Below are 21,974 nucleotides of genomic sequence, written 5' to 3'. Positions count from 1 at the left end.
TGTTCTTGATTGCCAGGTCACAAGCAGGGAGTTTGATGGGAATCAGGGCACCAGGATTAGAACCAGCATCCATATGGAATCCCAGTGTATGCAAGGTGAGGACTTAAGTTGCTTAGCTACCGGGCCCCACTTCTCCATTTAACAGCTTCTGGTATGCAGTCTACTTTCTTTTCTTTTTTTAAAAAGATTTATTTATTTCTATTGGAAAGTCAGATATACAGAGAGGAGAGACAGGAAGATCTTCTGTCCTATGATTCACTCTCAAGTGACCGCAGTGGCTGGTGCTGAGCCGACCCTAAGCCAGAAGCCTAGAATTTCCTCCGAGTCTCCCACGCGGGTGCAGGGTCCCAAGGCTCTGGGCCGTCCTCGACTGTTTTCCCAGGCCACAAGCAGGAAGCTGGATGGGAAGTGGGACTGCCGGGATTAGAACCAGTGCCTGTATGGGAATCTCAGTGCTTCAAGGCGAGGACTTTATCCACTAGACCACCGTGCAGGCCCTGCAGTCTACTTTCCATGTCTGCCTGTTCCGCATACTCCTTGTGATTAGCGCCATTCGCTGCCAGTTCTGCCACCTCTCCCTCTCTGTCACTCTGCCTTTCAAATACTTACACATGAAGGTGAACAGGGAGAATGTCTCCATGGCGGGGACTTGTCATCTCTGTCCAAACCCAAGGGGCTGTGGATCTGTGGGTTTATTGCTGGTCTCCATTTTCTTTCCTTGTCTGTCTGTCCTTAGGCCAGTACAACCTTGCTTTATCATAGCTTTGTAGTAATTTTTCTTTTTAACTGGAAAGTCAGATGTACAGAGAGGAGGAGGAGAGAGAGGAAGATCTTCAGTCCATTGATTCATTCCCCAAGCAGCTGCAAGGGCTGGAGCTGTGCCGATCTGAAACCAGGAGCCCAGAGCCTCTTCCAGGTCTCTCACGCAGGTGCAGGGTCCCAAGGCTATGGTCCGTCCTCTCCTGCTTTCGCAGGGAGTTGGATCAGAATGATGCAGCTGGCACCCATATGGGATACCAGCACTACACAAGGAGGGCCTTACCTTCTATGCCACATTTACTCTGAAGACAAAGCGATGGTGAGGGGAAGAGAGACATTTGTCTTCTATCTGCAGGTTCCCTCACCAAGAGGCCACAGCAGCCATGGTAGAAGGCTGAAACTCCATCAGGATCTCCCACATGAGTGACAGGGACCCAAAGGCTTGGGCCATCTTCTGCTGCTTTCCCAGGTAATTAATAGGGAGCTGGAGCAGAAGTGGTGCAGCTGGAACTGATGCTCCTAGGTGATGGTAGTGTTGCTGAAGGCTGCTTAGCCTGCTGGTTCCACGGCACTTTGTTCCTTGGAAGCTGTGAAAATGGAACTCCCTGCTTTGTTTCTTCTTTAGGTTGTTCATTGCAGGTGTATAAAAATACAATTGTGTTTATATGTTTATCTTGTATCCTGTAACTTTGCTGAGCCATCTCTTTTGTGGCTTAAGGATATTCTGTGTATGGCATTCTGTCAGGCAAACAAGGTAGTTTTTTCTTTCAAATTTGAGGATTTTACATTTCTTTTTCTTGTCTAATTCTTCTCAGAGTTGTTTTTGTGTTAGGTCTGACAATTAGGTTGTTGGTCCCTTTTAAGTGCATTTTTATCTGCTGTCATTTAAGGGACCAGGTTCATTCTGTAGGGATATCCAATTTTCTCAGTATTATTTGTTGAAAAAAATATATTTGTCTTACTGAATGTGTCTGGCACCATTGTAACAAGTCGTTGGGGGCTTGGTGGCATGGCCTGGTGGCTAAGGTCCTCGCCTTGATCCCATATGGCCGCTGGTTCTAATCCCGGCAGCTCCACTTCCTCTCTGTCTCTCCTCCTCTCAGTATATCTGACTTTGTAATAAAAATAAAATAAATCTTTAAAAAAAAAAAAACAAGTTGTTGGAACATGTAGGTGGGTCCTTGAGAGAAATTGTGGAGGGGCAGTGTGTGGCCCAGCAGCCAAGACCCTGCATGGCACATCTAGATGTCCCATTAGAGCGACGGGTCTTGAGTCCTGGCCTCACGGAAGTCTGTGGTGGCCTGGGCAGGGGGCATTTTGGAGTAAGTGCTGCCTGAGAGCTTTCTGTTTTGGGAAAAAAAAAACTAAGGGGAAGTTTTTAGGGGACCCAAAGCATAGAAAGGTCATTTTAAAATACTGTGCATTTTTGGCTGGGTGCCGACCGGGCTTTTTGATGAGGCATCAGCGGCGCTGGCTGGCTGCGGCGGCTCGGCAGGCGGGTTGAGGCTTCTGGGGCCAGCCGCAGCCATGATCCTGCTGGAGGTGAACAGCCGCATCATCCAGGAGACGCCCGCTCTCAAGTTTGAGAACACGACCGCTGCAAACAAACCAGAAGCTGTAGAAATAACATTTGCAGATTTTGATGGAGTCCTCTATCGTATTTCAAATCCTAATGGAGACAAAATGAAGGTGATGGTCATCATTTCTTTGAAATTCTACAGAGAACTTCAGGCACATGGTACTGAGTTACTAAAAAGGGTGTATGGGAGTTTCTTGGTGAATCCAAAATCAGGATATAATGTCTCTTTGCTATATGGCCTTGAAAATCTGCCTGCTAAGGAGATGTACAGTAGCTGCGAAATTGAGACTAACATTCAGATGTGAGGATATAGTGTGGTATGCGTTTCTACTTCCAGACAAAGATAGACTTACAATGAAACTGTTTACTATATCTTGACAATAGGATTCTGGACTCTCTGCCATTGTCCATGCCCTCAATGATGGACATATGACTGAGTATGAAGAACTATATGTTAGTAATGATATAGAGGAACTGGGGGGGAGGGACCTGGGGAGGGGATAAGGGAATATGAAATTGTATTATAAAATAATAACAACAATAATAAAATGTATTTTTTAAAAAAAAAAGAGAGAAAATCTGCCTGCATCCAAGGATGCCATTGTACATCAGGCAGGCATGTTGAAGTGAAACTGTTTTGCCTCTGTCTTTGAGAAATACTTCCAATTCCAAGAAGAAGGCAAAGAAGGAAAAAACAGGGCAGATGTCCATTATAGAGATGATGAGACAAATGTATGTTGAGTCTAAAAAGGACAGAGTTACGGTAGTCTTCAGCACGGTGTTTAAGGATGACGATGATGTGGTCATTGGAAAGGTGTTGATGCAGGAGTTCAAAGAAGGGCGCAGAGCCAGTCACTCGGCCCCCCAGGTCCTCTTCAGCCACAGGGAGCCGCCTCTGGAGCTGAAGGACATGGATGCTGCTGTGGGCGACAACATCGGCCGTATCACCTTCATGCTGTTCCCTGGCCATCAACGCCAGTGCCCGAGACAACACCATCAACCTGATCCACACGTTCCGGGACTACCTATACTACCACATCAAGTGCTCTAAGGCCAATATTCACACACGTATGCGGGCAAAAACATCTGACTTCCTCAAGGTGCTGAACCGTCCACTCCCAGATGCTGAGAAAAAATAAATGAAAACAATCACGGGAAGACGAATTCGTCCCACTAACTTTGGGAACAGGTGGAGGAAGCGGCTAGCAACTGAAGGCTGCAACACTTGCTACTGGATAATCATAGCTTTTAATGTTGCGACTCTTCCGGGTTCTTAAGGGATGCTCTGTTTTGTTCCATTTTGTACACGTTTGGAAAATAATCTGCAGAAACGAGCTGTGCTTGCAAGGACTTCATAGTTCCCAAGAATTAAAAAAAAAAAATCCACTTGATCAATTTCATTCCTTTTATCTTCCCTCCCTCACTGCCCTGCCTTCCCTTCAACCCTCTTTTCCAAGCTGTTCTGCTTCGTAATATGTTACTGGTAATGAGTTGCAGAATAATGCAGTCTTAACTAGTTTTCTTCTAAGTGTTTGAGTTCAAAACTCCTGTATCTAAAGAAATACGGTTGAGGTCATTAATAAAGAAAATCTTTCTATCTTAAAAAAAAAATTATATATTTTCTGTTTACTTGTTGGGCCTGGCATGATAGCCTAGTGGCTAAAGTCCTCACCTTGTATGTGCCAGAATCCCATATGGTTGCCGATTCTAATCCCAGGCCTCGCTTCCCATCCAGCTCCCTGCTTGTGGCCTGGGAAAGCAGTCAAGGAAGACATAAAGTCTTGGGACCCTGAACCCACGTGGGAGACCCGGAAGATCTCCTGGCTCCTGGCTTCAATTGGCTCAGCACTGGCCGTTGTGGTCACATGGGGAGTGAATCATCACACGGAAGATCTTCCTCTCTGTCTCTCCTCCTCTGTGTATCTGACTTTCCAATAAAAATAAATAAATCATTTTTTTAAAATGCTATGCATTTTCTGTGAACTTATTGAAGCCTTCTTGAAAACGCAGGCTTTCACCCGGGCTCTTCACTGGACTCCACTGAGCCATGTGCATGTCTTTCTGGCTGCACCACAATGCTCATATCTCCCTTTGTCTACCTGTGGTTCCTGTGCCTGGCCTTCTAAGACTCAGGGACCCTGGCTTTGCTCTTTTAAAGGTGGTGATCCCAAGGAGCCTTACAGCAGTGGGTGAGGAGCTGGTGGAGTTGGTGGAACAGCTGGTGGACACTGTCAGGAGCCTTCAGAGTCACCTACCCACCTTGGAACTTGGACCAGACCCAGATCTGAGCACCCTGGTGGAGGTAGGCTTGGCTGTGGGAGGACGGAGTGAGGGAGGTGAGGGGCTGGGGGCCGACTCCCACCCAAAGCTAAAAGATGCAGTCAGTCCCAGGATAGTCTCAACTCGTCTACTCATCGCCACTCATGCAAGAAAAGAGATCTAGAATTCCCGAGGTAGGATCTGGAAGCCTCCTGTGGCCTAGGATGCAAGTACAGTCCACCCATGTTGTCACCTCTGTGTAAGTCCTCCAGGCATTCTAGGTTTCATCTGTTCACAACTTTTAGGAGCCTTTGACGTGACCAGCTGTGCCTTTGGTCTTGTAACTTTCCCTTCTCTTGGCTTCTGGGACACCTGCCCTCTGCCCCCTCTCCCCACTCTATCTTAGAGCCTCACGGGCTGCTACATGGCAGGTGGATGCTACAGTTCTAAGGCCAAGTGGCAGGTCCCTTTCTGTTCCCCATCTCCCTTCCCTAGAGCACTTCGTGACACCCCAAGCTATTTGGAAATGAACCAGTAGAGGGAAAGTTTTTGTCTTTCCCTCTTTAACTCTTCCTTTAGTTAAGCTCTGTGAACTTTAATACCTTTAGAAATTGGGGAAAATAAATCTACTTTGTGAGGTTATTATACAAATTAGAGGTGAGTGGTATAGTTTGAGCATCTCTAGTTTGAAAGTATGATATCTGAAATTCTCCAGAATCTGAAGGTTTTGAGCACCTGGAGGATATTCAGTGGAAAATTCCACACCTAACTGCCTCATGCTGGGAGGCAGTCTTAGTGCATATGTGCTAAAAATATGACCTTCTGACTATGTGTATAAGGTGTGTATGAAAGAAATATTCTGGGGCCATTATTATGGTGAGTAGGTAAAGCCATTGCTTGCAATACTGGCATCCCAAAGGGGCAGGTTGGAGTCCCTGCTGCTCCGCTTCTGATCCAGTTCCCTGTTAATAGCCTGGGAAGATAGCAGAAGATGGCTCAAATGTTTGGGCCCCTGCTCCCCACATGGGAGACCTGGATGAAGTTGCTGGCCTTGGCTTTAGCCTGGCCTAGCCCTAGCAGTTGTGTCCATGTGGGGTGTGAACCAGCAGATGGAAGATTTCTTTTTCTCCCTTTCTTTGTAACTCTTTCAAATAAATAAGTAAATCTTTAAAAACAATTAAATGCAAACAAAACAACAAAATGAAATTGGAGAGAGACTTCTGGTTCCAAGTATTTTATTTATTTTTAAAGATTTATTTTAGGGCCCCGTGCCATGGCCTAACAGCTTAAGTCCTCGCCTTGAATGCACTGGGATCCCATATGCGTGCTGGTTGTAATCCCGACAGCTCCACTTCCCATCCAACTCCCTGCTTGTGGCCTGGGAAAACAGTCGAGGACTGCCCAAAGCCTTGGGACCCTGCACCTGTATGGGAGACCTGGAAGAAGTTTCTGGCTCCTGACTTCGAATTGGCACAGCACCGGCCATTGTGGTCACTTGGGGAGTGAATCATCAGACAGAAGATATTCTTCCTGTGTCTCTCCTCCTCTCTGTATATCTGACTTTTTTTTTTTTTAGGATTGATTTATTTTTATTGCAGAAGCCCAGGGGCATGTGCTGGAGCCCCCGGGAAGCAGGGCCTGGGTGTAGGCCATGGGGCTTCACGTTGCCTCTTGAGAAGTGACTGGATGTGATGATGGAGTCAGGACATGCTCTGTGACTCTGGTGGACCTTAAGTTGACAGTTGTCATGGTGTCACCCAAGAGCTCCGTGTTGGAGATACAAAATATTAGAAAGTACAGAGCAGTGTAGAGAACAATGGAAATCCTCCTGTTAACTCATCCTTCTCCCCACCCCAGGGTGTTTCTGCTGGATCTTTTTGCCACAGACCCCATTCTGTCTTCAGGGCATGTTTGTTAAGGGCCTCATTTTGTTTTCAAAAACTTGCTGGGAGTTGGATGGAAAATTACAGACAGATGGCAGAATATGTCTAGAACATGTATGGATGCCCTAGCAAATTTTCTTTCATTCCTTTTTAAATGATTCATCAATAGGACTTTTCTTCTGGGGTAGACCTTCCTTTGGCTTCAGGAAAGCAAGTGACTTCCAGTGCACCTGAGGGAAAAATGAGCAACATTCTTCGTGACCTGGAAGAAATTCAGGAAAAATTACGAGAAAACTTCATGCGGAAAGAGGCTGCTGAAGAACAGATGTGTGGTGAGTGGATTTTATTTAGTGGAGGGGGGTGACAGATGGGAGCTGGGCAATGTAGGAGGCCTTGAGGACGACATCTCAGACCCACTGTGTTACCACATGGCACTATCAATCCAGGACGTGGGAGCTGGGAAGCTTTGTGGCTCAAGATAGAGTGGTAAAGACAGATGAAGAGATGTTGCTTGAATTGCTTCACTCCCCCAAATGCCTGCAACAGCTGGAGCTGAGCCAGACAGATGCTGGCAGCTTCAGGCTCTATCTTAGTCTCCCACGTGGGTGGCATAGGGCCAAGTACTTGAGCCGTCTTCTGTTGCTTTCTCAGGTGCATTATCAGGAAACTGGATCAGAAGCCGAGCAGCCAGGACTCAGACTGGCACTCTGGTTCTGAATGCCCATGGCACAAGCAGTGGCTGAACCCACTGCCCTCTAGTGACAGCCTCTGGATGTATTTTTGGTCATGACTAGTGTTAGGCAGTATTAGAATGGGCCCGCGACATGGGCTTGGCAGTCAAGAAGGGTAAGTTGGACACACTCTGTTCTGCAGAGTGGCCCACGTTTGGGGTCAGATGGCCCTCGCAAGGATCTTTTTCTCAAGACCTAGTTTCTAAAGTCAAGACAGTCATAACTAGACCAGGGAAATCAGGAATCCTGACCAGATCCCGAATATTCTCCTGTGCAAAGATTTGCTTGGGGACCCTCCTAACTGGCTAAGCATTTCGTTCCAGCATCCCTGGACACGGGAACCGCGCCAACCCCAGCGCTCCCAGCCTTAATTGTCCAGGACTCTCCAGCCGACGTGCAGAAGGAGGGAGAGAGTTCTGCCCTGGAGAAGCCTATCCTCCAGGAGGACCCCAGTTTATATCCTTCCCTAATAGATTTAGATTTAGGTGTCGGTCCCCCAAGAGAGAGTCCTCCCCCGTATGCAGTTCCACCGCTTATCCCAGAAGCTGACTCTTCCTCTGCACCCTCGGCACCGCCTTTAGAGACCGGGAGGAGCCTGAGACCTTGCTGCCAGAGAGAGGAAGACCACGAGGGGCCCACTTCCTCGAGTGATTCCGTTCTGCTGTTACCCGTGCACACCACTGGGCAGGCAGGGCCGGGGTGGGGCCAAACTTATCAGTACTGGCCCTTTTCCTCCAGCGACCTTTGTAACTGGAAAGCTCAAAATCCCCCCTTTTCCGAAGACCCCAAGGCTCTGAATGACCTTGTGGAGTCTATTATGATTTTTTTTAAAGATGTATTTATTTTTATTACAAAGTCAGATATACAGACAGGAGGAGAGACAGAGAGGAAGATCTTCTGTCCGATGATTCACTCCCCAAGTGACCACAACGGCCGGTGCTGAGCCCCCGCTGGAACAGAGCCATGGTGGGCAGGGAAAAGTGCTTCCACTGCTGCGGAATGAGTCATTGGAAGAAGGAATGCCCACAACTTAGAAGGAATCAGAGAGAGAGAGGGTGGAAGCAGTAAATATAGCTTGAGTGATCCTGGTAGGGGAAGACTAGGGGAGTTGGGGCTTGGCATCCCTCCCTGAGTCTTGGGTAACCCTATATGTGGAGGGGAAACTTGTAGGGTTTATGGTAGACACAAGTGCCCAGTATTCAGTGCTCAATCAAGCCCACGGGTCTCTCTCTCTGGGAAGACTAGTGTAGTGCAAGGGGTGACAGGGACGAAGGTTTGCTCATGGAGAAGCAGTAGAAAAGTAGACCTGGGAAGGTATAAAATCACCCATTTGTGCCTAGTAGTCCCAGAGAGCCCTGCACCATTACTAGGCAGAGACCTGCTCACTAAGATTGGGGCCCACATTCACTTTAAGCCAGACAGAATAGAGGTAACTGACAGCCAGGGACAGCCACTCCATGTAATTACTATGTCTCTGGCCAATGAGCACCACTTCCCTTCTAAACCGCCAACGGCCTGGGATAAGGACATGAACTACTGGGTTAAGGCCTGCCCCAAGGCCTGTGCCGAGATTGCAGGAATAGGATTAGCAGCCCATCAACCTCCAGTGGTGGTAGAATTTAAGGCCGGCACATAACCGATATAGGTCAGGCAGTATCCCATGCTGGAAGAGGCTGGCCTAGGCATAGCACCCCACATTCACCGGTTGATGGAGGCTGGTATTCTAAGGCCTTGTCACTCGCTGTGGATTACGCCACGTCACCCAATGAAGAAGCCAGGCAGGCATGATTATTGCCCAGTTCAGGACTTAAGGAAAGTAAATGAAAGAGAGGAGGACATCCTCCTACAGCGCCAAACCCGTACACTCTCCTGAGCCACCTCCCTGCTTCGCACACTTGATATACAACTCTTGATCTAAAGGATGACTTCTTCAGCATAGCCTTGGCCCCAGTCAGCCAGCCACTATTTGCTTTTGAATGGCACGATGCAGGGAAGGCCAGGCAGTTACCCTGGACAAGGCTCCCATAAGGGTTTAAAAACTCATCCACCTTGTTTAATGAGGCACTTAGCCAAGACCTCGGACTATGTCAGCAGGCACACCCCACGGTGATTCTGCTACAATATGTAGATGACCTACTGCTAGCCACCCCAACTGGGGAAGACTGCCAAAAAGCTATTAGAGACTTGCTTGAAGAGCTGGGAAAGTTAGGTTATCGGGCCAGTGCAAAGAAGGCCCAGATCTGCAGTCGGTAACCTACTTGGGGTATAAACTTAAGGAGGGGACCCAATGGTTAACAGAGGCCATGAAAGAGACCATTCTCAGGATTCCTTACCCACTTCCCCACGAGAGGTGAGAGAGTTCTTAGGGTCAATAGGTTACTGCAGACTCTGGATACCGAGCTATGCTGAGCTGGCTAGACTCCTGGATGAGGCCGCTAAAGAGCAGAAAGACTGGACTTGGCTAGGTAAACATCAGTAGGCCTTTGACAAATTAAGTGCTGCCCTTCTTAAAGCCCTAGCACTGTCGCTGCCCACCCCATTGAAACCCTTTGTCCTCTTCATGGATGAAAAGAAGGGAATTGGAAAAGGGGTCCTGACCCAACAGCCGGGCCCATGGAAACCACCAGTAGCTTATCTGTCAAAGAGACTTGATCCCGTAGCTACTGGCTGGCCACCGTGCCTGTTGCATTGCTGCCATTGTCCTGCTGGTATGGGATGCAGACAAGTTGACCTTTGGCCAGAACTTAAGAATTATTGCTCCTCATTCTGTGGAGGGAGTCATGAGACAGCCCCCCTGGTAAGTGGATGAGCAATGCTAGGCTCACACACTACCAGGGGCTCCTACTAGGTTCTCCCAGGATTATGTTCCTAGAGCCAACCATCCTGAACCCTGCCACCCTGCTACCTAACCCAGACCTGAAGACCCCCCTTCATGACTGCCGTGAGATCCTGTCAGAAGTCACTCAAGCTTGCCATGATCTTCTGGACAAACCCTTGCCAAACAGTGAGTTGATCTGGTTCATGGACGGCAGTAGCTTTGTGAAGGGTGGAGTGCGGAAAGCAGGGGCGGCAGTGGCCGACCATAACGGAAAGGTGACATGGAGCAGTGCCCTCCGCCTGGGAACCTCAGCACAGAAGGCTGAGCTGATCGCACAGTCTACACAGACAGCCGGTCCGCCTTTGGTATTGTGCACGTCCACAGTGCCATCTATTGAGAGTGGGCCTTCATGACGGCGGAAGGGAAAGAACTGTGGAACTTGGCTGAAGTACAACACCTACTAGCAGCTGTGGAGAGACCCAAGGTGGTTTCTGTAGTACACATACCTGGCCACCAGTCAGCCAACACCCCTGAAGCAGTCGGGAACCGCCAAGCGGATGCAGAAGCAAAGAGAGTGGCTGAGACTATCAGAGACCCTGAAAATGGAGAAGGGGAGACCATCATGGTGGCAGCAATGGATTTGCCTATAACAGAATTCCCAGCATTGCCGTTTCAGCCTGAATATACCCCAGAAGATTTGAAGTGGATCTAACGCCAGCACCTTCAAAAGGCCATGCTGGACGACTGGTACAGGGACTCAAAGGGAAGACTGCTTTTGCCTGCAGGACTAGGAACATTTCTCATCACCAACTTGCAGGAAACCACCTAACTGGGGTGGAAAAAGCTGCTGGATCTATTTGACACTGCTTTTCTCCAGTTTGCGCACCAGAACTCTGAGGCCAGACCGGTAGTAGAGCGGTGTATGGGATGCCAGGCAATGAAACCTAGCAGGAAGGGACTTCCACATACAGGTACACAGGTCCAGGGGTGGGTGCCGGGATGCAATTGGGAAATAGACTTTACAGAGGTAAGACCAGGAAAGTTTGGGTACCGGTACCTACTAGTTTTTGTAGACACAGTTTCAGGGTGGGTAGAGACCAGCCAGGTGGTGGCTAAAGTGTTGCTTGAAGAAATCATAACTCAACGGGCTCCAGAAATGCTAGGATCGGACAATGGCCCGGCTTTCACTAATGAAGTCCTACAAGGGCTGGCATGAGCCATGGGGACTGATTGGAAGTTACATTGTGAATATAACCCACAGAGCTCAGGGCATGTGGAGAGAATGAACAGAACCATTAAGGAGACCTTATCTAAATTAGCCCTCGAAGACTGGAGGAGACTGGGTGACCCTCCTTCCCTTCGCCATCTTCCGGGTTCAGAACCCCCCTTACATACATGGATTGACCTCATTCGAAACTATGTATGGGGCTCCGCCCCCTATCGTCCAACGAGCCCTCTCCATGGACAAAAATAATGTGGCTCCAAATTATTTGGCCAGCATGCAAGCACTGCTTACAGTACAGCAGGAGATTTGGCCTCTAATACAGGCTTATTATGAAAAGAATGAGAATCTGAACCTGGAACATGGCATTGTCCTGGGGAACTGGGTCTGGGTACGATGGCATCGAGCCAAAAGCCTCGAGCCACATTGGAAAGGCCCTTATTTTGTGCTTTTCACTACCCCATCCACCCTTAAGGTCAACGGAATCAGGCCATGAGTACATCACTCACACGTCCAAAAGGCTGTCAAACTGGAGACCAAGACCAACACCCTGTGGAAAGCACAGCAACACCCCAGCAACCCACTCAAACTCAAAGTGGTGAGAAACGCCGAGGTGCACCAATGAGCCACAAACAGACAACTCATGTGTCCCTCGGACTCATCCTTGTTGTCCTTGCAACCCTAGCCTGTAAGACTACCGCTGACAGTTTTCATCAGCCTTATAACATCACCTGGAAACCAAGAAACGGCCACCCCATGAGGTTCTAAACTGGACCTCTGCCTTACAACCTCCCCGTTCACGGTGGTCGGACTTATACTTTAGTCTAAGGGACTTAACTATAAAGAAATGGTCCCCAGCCAATGTATGCTGTGCGGGTTTCTATGCATGTCCTGGATACACCAGAGAAACTTATAGTACATGCAGGGGAATGCCTGACTCTTACTGTAAGAGTTGGAGCTGTGTGACCTCCACCGATGGAATCCGGAAATGGACTGTCACTAAGTCTGATTTAATCCAACTCTCTTTTGTCCACCCAATGGAACCAGCAGCGCGGTCATCTTTCTTCCCTCCTGAGACTGGAAATTCTTGTGTCAGGTCCCAGTGCGACTTGGTAAAAATTAAATTAACTGAGCATGGAAAAGAGATAGGAGGTGGATATCTGGACTAACCTGGGGTATCGTGTTATATCAAGCTTACGCCAAAAACCCCAGTGGAATTCTCCTCAAATCCCAGACAACAGAACCCATCACTCCCACAAGAGAGATGGGCCCTAACCAAATCTTAAATCCAGAAACCAAAAGACACAGCACAACCCGCCTGCTTCTCAGACCACCATCTCTCCTTTACGGATCATGGTTACAGGGAGGGAGCAGCCCAAAGACTGTCAGACCATGGTCCCGACAGAGAGGGGGTAGCCCAAAGTCCCCTCTGTCTTAGCCTGGGGCCAAAGTAGGGACGATCCTCTCTGGAAGATGATATGTGCTTTGTATAATGCCCTAAGTGCCACTAGTCTGACCTTACTCAAGGGTGTTGTTTGTGCTATTGTGTATATCCCCCGCTTTACGAGGCTATTGGGATTAACTCTACCTGGAACCAATCAGCAGTAGCCCCAACTAACTGGGATGAGAAGAGGCCCCCCTGACTATGACACAAGTAAGTGGACAAGGGTCCTCCATTGGGAACGTCCCAAGGGACAGGCAAGGGCTTTGTTCTTCAATAACAAACCTCACTGGCTCGGCTAACGCTAGTTGGTTATCTCCTAGTTCGGGGGGTTGGTGGCTTTGCTCTCACACTGGATTAATCCCCAACATCTCAACTGCTGTTTTTAATGCAACCATTGAATTTTGTGTAACTGACTGTTCTCCCCTGCATTCTGTATCATACAAAGGATGATGTGTTCCAGCATTGGGACCCCGACTCCACCCTAAGGTACAAGAAGGAGGGGAGCCCATAACCACCTTGACTGTGGCCACTTTGTTCGGCCTGGGACTTGCGGTATTGCAGCCTTAGTCACTCAACCCAGGGGATTCAGCTCCTTATGAACAGCAATTGACGAAGACCTAGAACGAATAGAACAGTCCATCAGCCACTTAGAAAAGTCCCTCAAGTCCCTCACTTCGTTTTCTGAGGTGGTCCTATAGAACCGTAGAGGATTGGACCTGTTGTTCCTAAAGCAAGGTGGTCTTTGCGCCACCCTAGGCGAGGAGTGCAGCTTCTATGCAGACCACACCGGGGCAGTCAGAGACTCTATGACCAAGCTCTGAGAAGGGCTGACGGAAACGAAAAAGGAGCGGGAATCCAAGCAAGGATGGTTTGAATCGTGGTTCAGTCACACCCCATGGCTAACCACACTGTTGTCCGCTTTGGCAGGGCCAGTAGTTATCCTGCTCCGATTAGTCTCAATTGGGCCCTGTATCCTAAATAGACTAATAAGATTTGTAAAAGACCACATCAGTACAATCCAGTTGCTGGTCCTTAGACAGCAGTACCAACCACTGCCCTGCACTGAGGAAGATTCCTCAGTATAAAACAGAAAAGGGGGGAGTATTAGGCAGTATTAGAATGTTTTTTTTCTTAAAGATTTATTTTTTATTACAAAGTCAGATATACAGAGAGGAGAGACAGAGAGGAAGATCTTCCGTCCGATGATTCACTCCCCAAGTGAGCCGCAACGGGCCGGTGCGCGCCGATCCGATGCCAGGAGCCAGGAACCTCTTCCAGGTCTCCCACGCGGGTGCAGGGTCCCAAAGCATTGGGCCGTCCTCGACTGCCTTCCCAGGTCACAAGCAGGGAGGTGGATGGGAAGTGGAGCTGCCGGAATTAGAACCGGCGCCCATATGGGATCCCGGGGCGTTCAAGGCGAGGACTTTAGCCGCTAGGCCACGCTGCTGGGCCCAAGAAGTATTAGAATGTTAGGCAGTGTTAGGCCCCTTTGTGTCAAGAAACTGCTACTTTACTAAGTCAGGATGAGTCAGGGCTATTGGAAAATTCCACCTTAGTGATAAACATGTTTTTTCTGTGGCTTATGACCAGTGTCACAAACCCTGTCTATAGAATACACATGAGTGCTGGTGGACGGTGGCGTGAACACCGGTTCCAGCAACAGGATGAGCTACTGATACCCGGAGCCCATTAAGGTGATGTGTTTGAAGTATGCTATTCTTTAAGCTGATTAGATGGTGTGTCTGAAGTTTGTTACTCTTTAAGCTGATTGCTGTGTCTGGATTTGTGTGGGCTATGATGCATGTAACGGCCAAAAGGGCCTATATAGTCAGTGGCTTTTCTCTGGTTCGGGGTCCAGCCCCTCCTTGGCTGGCCTGCGTGCTCCAAGAATGGTCTGACCCCAGCATGTTGGAACAATAAGCTTTGCTTGCTTTTGCATTACCAGTAAAGCTCTTTGTCGTTCCTGGGGAATTGACAAAACCGGGACCTAACACTAGAAATGTGATGTATTACAGACCCTGGGTAGATACACACAAATGCGGGATCTGGTTTACTGCTCACATATGTTGCTTCCAGAAGAAACACACAAATAGGCTGCTTTTTAATTGTTCACTAATTTATGTCCTTTTTTTTTTTTTAAGATACAGAAAGAAATGTAGAGGACAGAAGGATCTCCCTCCTGCTAGTTCAGTCCCCAAATGTCTGTAACAACTGGGAGTGAGCCGAGCTGAAACCAGGATGGAGACTCAGTGCAGGTCTCCTATGTGGGTGTCCGGGATCCAGGGACTTGAGCCATCACCTGCTGCATCTTTCTGCATCAGTAGCAAGCTGGGGTCAGGAGCAAGAGCTGAGTGTAGAGCCTGGAATACTCAGAACTTAGCCAAAGTCCTAGCCGTGAGGCTCAAAGCTCTCTCATATTTAAATTTGTATTAAATATCTTTGTCAACAAGGCATGAAACTGTAAAGAGTTAAAAAAAAAAAATTGATTGGGGACCAGCATGGTGGCTTAGTGGCTGAAGTCCTTACCTTGAACGTTCCAGGATCCCATATGGGTGCTAGTTCTAATCCTGGCAACTCCGCTTCCCATCCAACTCCCTGCTTGTGGCCTGGGAAAGCAGTGGAGGACGGCCCAAAGCTTTGGGACCCTGCACCCGTGTGGGAGACCTGGAGGAGATTCCTGGCTCCTGGCTTTGGATTGGCGCAGCACCGGCCGTTGTAGTCACTTGGGGAGTGAATCATTGAACAGAAGATCTTCTTCTTTGTCTCTCCTCTGTGTATATCTGCCTTTCCAATAAAAATAAATAAATCTTTTAAAAAATGATTGATTGATTTGAAAGGCCATGTGACACAACAAACTAATCACTGTGCCAAATACCTGCACCCACCCACATGGGAAACTAGGAAAATGCTCATGGCTCCCAGCTGAGGACTGGTCCAGCTCTGGCCATTGTGGTCACTTGCGGAAGTGAACCAGCAGGTGGATGGTCTTTCTGCCTTTAAATTAAAAATAAGTCTTATTAAAATATTTGCGTGGGGCCTGACGCCATGGCCTAGTGGCTAAAGTCCTCGCCTTGAAGGCGTCAGGATCCCATATGGGCGTCGGTTCTAATCCTGGCAGCTCCACTTCCCATCCAGGTCCCTACTTGTGGCCTGAGAAAGCAGTCGAGGACAGCCCAAAGCCTTGGGACTCTACACCTTTGTGGGAGACCTAGAGGAAGTTCCTGGCTCCTGGCTTCCGATTGAGTCAGCTGAAGCCATTGTGGTCACTTGGGGAGTGAATCATCAGACAGAAGATCTCCCTCTCTATCTTTCCTCCTCTCTGTATATCAGCCTTTCCAATAAAAATAAACAAATCTTTAATAAAAAAATTTTTAAACATTTGGGTGTCAGCACTACAGATGGGAGCTTGGCCTGAAACACCACAGTGCAATTGTTCATGCAACACTTTGTTATGTGTGACTGGCGTGAGACTTGGTGCTCAGTACGTGGAGCGCTGAATAGGATCCCTGTCCTAAAGGAGCTGAGGGCTTCGAGGGGGCAGACAATCAAAGCGTCCACGATGAGTACAAGGGACAGGATGCCTGCCTGATCTCACCTTGACACCCAGAAACATGCTGGCGTGGAGGAGGGCAGGCCGCATGCCTGCATTGTCATGTTTGTATGCCTCTAGCTTGCCTTTTTCTGATGCAACTTTCCCTTCCCGATGTTTTAGGTGCTTTAGCGGAAGTCCCGGCAGCTCCATCTGCCTTCTCATGCCCAACGCCTGATCAGAACTCTCCTACATCCAACAGGGTCTCTCGGTTTGCTCAGTGTAAGTATTTGGCCCACTTAAAAAGCGAGGGTGGGCATGCTGCATCCATCACCCACTCCTTGGCTTCCTGCACCCCACCTGGACAGTTGCCAACAGTGGCAGAGTGGGTTCACGTGCCCAAGCCCGGGAGTGCTCGGAGCCTAGGCCACCTTAGGACATGTATCCTGGGGTTGCCTGTTATAGCCACTGGCCTGTTTCCATGGCTGTTTGCATCCTCCTGCTGCCGGGAGTGAATCCTGGAGCCAGAACCAGACTGCTTGGGGTGTAATTTGCAGCAGCTCTCCATGTTAGCTGCGTGGCATTGGACATGTCCGTTAACACATTCATCTGTAATGTGGACATGCTGAAAGTACTTCTCCTGTGGGTTGCCATGAGGGTTGAAATGAATACAAGCGGGCGGAAAGCAGCTGGGGTATGGTACTACGGAGGAGGTACTATGGGTCGTTACGTAGTGCTTTGGAGGTACTATCAGAGTGTTAGCAATTGTGTGCTTAGGAACCTGCGTGAGACACACAAAATGTGTAGGATCGGAGTCTCAGTCGGGAAACTGAAGCTCGGCTGGCAAGGTATCAACAGCCGTAGTCATCCATCACCATGTTACAGGTGTCAGGAGTTATCACAGGAGAGCGTGCAAAACACAAGGTGTGTTAAGAACAGCAAGGGACGGTGGGATTCAGCAAGTGCTTCGTGGAAAATGGCCAATGAACAGGCAGAAAGGGGAAGTGGGAAAGGGTGTCGTTGATATCACAACATTAAGGGGGGGCTTATATAGAAATTCCAACATGAACCCATCCCATGGTACGAGGCTGCCTTTTGCTGTTGGGGGACTGGTGAACGTGGATGACCCAGAGGTGACTGGCCATGTCACTGCTCTCTTCCTCCCAGGGGCCATCAGCCCAACCTTTGATCTGCGGAGCGCCTCCCTGTATCTGCAGGTATCTGAGGACCAGCGGACAGTGACCGTGTCTCCCCGCCCGCTGTCTTATTCCTTGAGTTGTGAGAGGTTTTTCGTCAGCCAGGTCTTTTGCTCCCAGGCCCTGTCCTTGGGGCGACAGTACTGGGAGGTGGACACGAACTCCTGTAGCCACTGGGCCGTTGGGGTGGCTTCCTGGGAGATGAACCGTGGCCAGATCCTGGGAAGGACCAAGGACTCATGGTGTCTAGAGTGGAAGGGGACTGGCCAGCTGGCCGTGTGGAGCATGAACAAGGAGACACTCCTGGGCTCAGACAGGCCTGGGGTGGTGGGCATCTGGCTAGACCTTGACGAGGGAAAGCTTGCCTTCTATGCAGTGACCAGTGAGGAGAGGCTCATGCATGAATGTGAGGTCCCCGGGTCCTGCCCTCTGTACCCTGCCTTCTGGCTGTATGGCTTACAGGTGGGAAATTCCCTAACCATAAAGTAAGGAAAGTTATAACAGTTCCATGGTGCTCAAAACACAATGGTTTCCTGGCCTTATTGCCTCCAAGCATGGTGGCAACTTAAGACTCTCACTTTGTGGGTGATCATTGTGATGTGCGGAAGTAAGCCACCCTGGGAATACATGCATATACTCTGTGTTGGAGTGCCTACGTTTAACTCTTACCTCTGCTTCGAATTCAACTTCCTACTGATGCAGACCCTGCAAGGCAGCAAGTGATGATTTAAGTCCTTGGGTCCCTGCCAGCCAGGTGGAGACCTGCATGGAGTTTCTGGCTCCTGTCTTCACTCCAGCAATGACCCAGAAGCTAAAAAAAAAAAAATCTCTTCTTTCTCTTCTGTATGTGGAAATAAATAAACTTTGGAAAAAAAAAAAAAGCCTACTTTGGTGGCAGTTACTTGGCAGAGTTGTTAAGACAGTGGTTGGATGAGCCTTTCTGAGTGCCTGGTTCAAGTCCCGGCTCCACCTCTGTTCGACTGCCTGCTCGTGCACACCCCGGGAAGCAGCAGGGGAGGCTTTCCGGTGGCCCTGCCACCCACATGGGAGACCTGGATTGGGGTCTGGGCCACTGACTTCTGTGTGGTCCTGCCCTGGCTGTTGTAGGAATTTGGAAAGTAAACTGGTAGATGGAAGGTCTGTTTTTTGTTTTTTGATTTTTTTTTTTTTTGGTCTCTCACATAGAATGTAAAAGAGAGAGAGAAAAGAAAAGAAAAAAGAAATCCCTTCTCTTCTCTTTTCATTACAATTCATCCATCAAAAGACCTGAGGCTGCATTAACATCATCCCATGTTGAAACGGAGCAGCTCAATTCTCTGGGACTGGAGAGACCAGAAAACCTGTCCCACCGACCGGCCAGGCATGCATGGACAGCATATTTCATCTCCTTTTCTCTTTCTCTCTCTGCATTTTCCCTCCAGGAAATGGAGGTTGCTCTGCCTTCTTTGCCCTTCCTTACCCTCCTCCCAAGGCAGCTGAAAGAATTAGATTAACAGCTGAGGCACTGGGAAGATGGCAAGGGTGATGGTAGCACCCCAGCCCCTGATAGCTTGAAATTCACACCTTATTGTTTTGTGTGTCCTCAAAAACAGGGCTTGGCAGCATTTCTCTGCATGGGCTGCCAGCTGACTTGGGGCCTCATCCTGCACACTGGGCTTCACAGTTATCCTCTTGGCACGTCCAGAAGCGAAAACCCAGATAGACGTCAAGGTTATAGCTGGTGTTGACAGTGCTGGGACCAGGCCCAGCTTTCCAACTCCTGAGTTACTAACATTATCCTCTAATAAGGTGTCTTGCGAAGCCCAGGAACTGACATTCTGCTTGGATGGGACACAGTACAATCCACAGTCAGGAGGTGCTCTTTTTCTTTCTGCTTGGTGGTGGTTGTCTGAGGTTAGCCTAAGGTGCCTTGGGTGAGCAGGTGCCAGAAAGGCTTTCTGCCCTCACCGGGAGCATTGTGGCACTGTGCCACCAGGAGCCATCTTGGTCATCATAATGTTGACATTTCCTGCCAAGAACCAGAAGCTGGAGACCATGGTCTCAGCCTCTTGGTGTCCTTTGCTTGAAGGCCATCCTCTTGGGCAGTTGGGACAGTGGGACTGTTGTGAGTGAGGACAAGGCTGCCCTGCCAGCCCCATGGTTTCTTCCACACAGGAGGAAAGAAAGGTTGGGAGGTTATCTCCTCGAACCCCCCTCCTGGTTCCCCATTTCCTGTCGACACAGCCTCATCAGTTCCCTGTCAGCATGCTATGTGTCACTCAGAACACAGAGGCTTCCAGAGAATGAGAAAGCCACACCCTGGAGGATGGGGAACTTCTCACCTGGTTCTGCGACACACAGGTGAGGAAATCATCCACCCACAAACCGGTGTTGGAACAAGACACTTTGAAATTCATGCAGTTGTCCCGGTGCGATAGTGTAGTGGTTAAAGTCCTTGCCTTAAACGTGCCAGGATCCCATATGGGTGCTAGTTCTAATCCCGGCAGCTCCACTTCCCATCCAGCTCCCTGCCTGTGGCCTGGGAAAGCAGTTGAAGACGGCCCAAAGCCTTGGGACCCTGCACCTGCTTGGGAGACCCGGAAGAGATCCTGACTCCTGGCTTCGGATTGGCTCAGCTCCAGCCGTTGTGGTCACTTGGGGAGTGAAACATAGGACGTAAGATCTTCCTCTCTCTCCTCCTCTCTGTATATCTGCCTTTCCAATAAAAATAAAAATAAATCGTAAAAAATAAGAATGATCAGGAGTGTCCGCATGGTCCATGCCCGCAATGAAAGAATCATGACTGGATATGATCTGTACTAACTGTGACAATGTGGAGGAATTCAATATGGGGGAGGGCTTGGGGAGAAAAGGGAATCCCAGAGCCTATGAAACTGTGTCATAAAATGGTATTAAATTTTTAAAAAATAGAAGAAAAAACAAAGCAAAATAAATTGGTGACTGAGCCAAACATCCACTCCCACTCTCTTTGAACGTCAGCACCACTTTTCATGTGTGTAATTTCGTGTTAGAAATTATACTAAATATATGTTTGCCTTTCAGAGTTTTCAGCTTGGTGGACAGGCTAATCAGTTTGCCCTTGAAAAGATAAGGCAAGTCAGCTAATAAATCTCTTATTTAAAATACAGCTGTTGGGCCCAACACAATGGCTCAGTGGCTAAATCCTTTCCCTGTACATGCTGGGATTCCATAGGGGCACTGGTTTTGTGTCCCAGCTATTCCACCTCCCATCCAGCTCCCTGCCTGTGGCCTGGGAAAGCAGTTGAGGATGGCCCAAAGCCTTGGGATCCTGCACCCACATGGGAGACCTGGAGGAGACTCCTGGATCCTGGCTTCGGATTGGCTCAGTTCTGGCCGTTGCGGCCACTTGGGGTGTGAACCAGCAGATGGAAGATCTTTTTCTTTGTCTTTCCTCCTCTCTGTAAATCTACCTTTCCAATATAAAGAAATACATCATAAAATATAGCCGTTGCAGGTAATCTGTGAGAGGCTTCCAACTGCAGTCCCTTATCTCATTCTCAGCAGACCCCTGTGGGATAGTTCCGCTTTGCAAACAAGCTTCATGCTTCTCAGACAGGTTATATTTTTACCCAGTGTTGCTCAGCAAGCAAAATATTGGAGCTAAAATGTAGACTTTGGAGCCCCAGCTCCTGAGTATGCTGTAAGAGATTATAGGCCATTATGGTGGAGGATGGTCAGGAGGACTTCCAAGGTCAGTTACCTCTGAATTGAGGGCATTTGTTTCTCAGGGTTCTGAAAGAAGCTGGACAAAATTAAGAAGAGGGCCTGGCCTAATGGCTCAATGGTTAAATCTTTACCTTGCAAGTGCCAGGATCCTATAGGGCGCCAATTTGTGTCCCAGCTGCTTCACTTCCCATCCAGCTCCCTGCTTGTGTCCTGGTGGCTTGGAAAAGCAGTAGAGGATGTCCCAAAGCCTGGGACGCTGCACCTGTGGGGGAGCCAGAAGAAGCTCCTGGCTCGTGGCTTCAAATTGGCTCAGTTCTGTCTATTCTGGCCATTTGGGAAGTGAACCAGTGGATGGAAGTTCTTTCTCTCTGTCCTTCCCTCTATAAATCTGCCTTTCCAATAAAAATAAAAAAAAAAAAAAAGAAAGAAAAGAAAAAAGGAACCAGCATGCACTCTCGGATGAGGCTTTTGTCTGGAAATTTTCTTTCAGCACACTTAATTACAATCAAATGTGTTTTAGTAAGCAATTACTTCGAGTGATGAACCTTCTGCTCCAATCAAGCTCGCCGCCTGCATGTCCTCGGGAGACCTCTCCTTAGGACTCTGCAGAGGACACAGAAGTTTGAACAAGCCACATGCATGGAAAGGCAGGCTGAAATATTTACCCAGGCCCCAGGCATTGGACTGCTCTGCTCTGCTCCACCAGAACAGGCCTGGCAGGACAAGGAAGCCTCATGGGAAAGAACAGGAGATGAAAGTGATGAGAAAGGAAGTGACCAGTGCTGCTTTGCGTTTATCTTGAAAGATCGAAGATAGATGGGTAAAGGGCACAACGATGCCAACCCAGGTGTTGTGTGGCCTCCTGCC

General features: G+C 48.8%; 1 protein-coding gene and 1 pseudogene across 9 annotated transcripts in view; both read left to right on the top strand.

Annotated features, from left to right (window-relative positions):
- Positions 1-21,974, top strand: part of RHOT1 (ras homolog family member T1) — a 99,347-nt gene that overhangs the window by 1,083 nt on the left and 76,290 nt on the right. For 8 of the 9 annotated variants that reach the window (XR_009246924.1, XR_009246925.1, XM_058675868.1 and 5 more), the window contains exons 2-4: positions 4,497-4,640; positions 6,650-6,812; positions 16,408-16,506. Coding sequence is in view for 7 of the 9 variants with exons in the window: in XM_058675868.1 (XP_058531851.1) it covers positions 4,497-4,640; positions 6,650-6,812; positions 16,408-16,506 (406 nt within the window). In the remaining 2 variants the exon portion in view is untranslated. Of the gene's footprint in view, positions 1-4,496; positions 4,641-6,649; positions 6,813-16,407; positions 16,507-17,391; positions 18,203-21,974 lie in introns of those variants that run through there. The other variant, XM_058675877.1, reaches the window with a different exon arrangement.
- LOC131482336 (actin-related protein 2/3 complex subunit 2-like) lies at positions 2,241-3,615 on the top strand (annotated as a pseudogene).

This window comes from Ochotona princeps, chromosome 17, assembly GCF_030435755.1.
Source record: "Ochotona princeps isolate mOchPri1 chromosome 17, mOchPri1.hap1, whole genome shotgun sequence".
NCBI classification, from domain to species: domain Eukaryota; kingdom Metazoa; phylum Chordata; class Mammalia; order Lagomorpha; family Ochotonidae; genus Ochotona; species Ochotona princeps.
The sequence above is the reverse complement of the archived record's forward strand: the minus strand, read 5'-3'. Positions and strand labels throughout refer to the sequence as shown.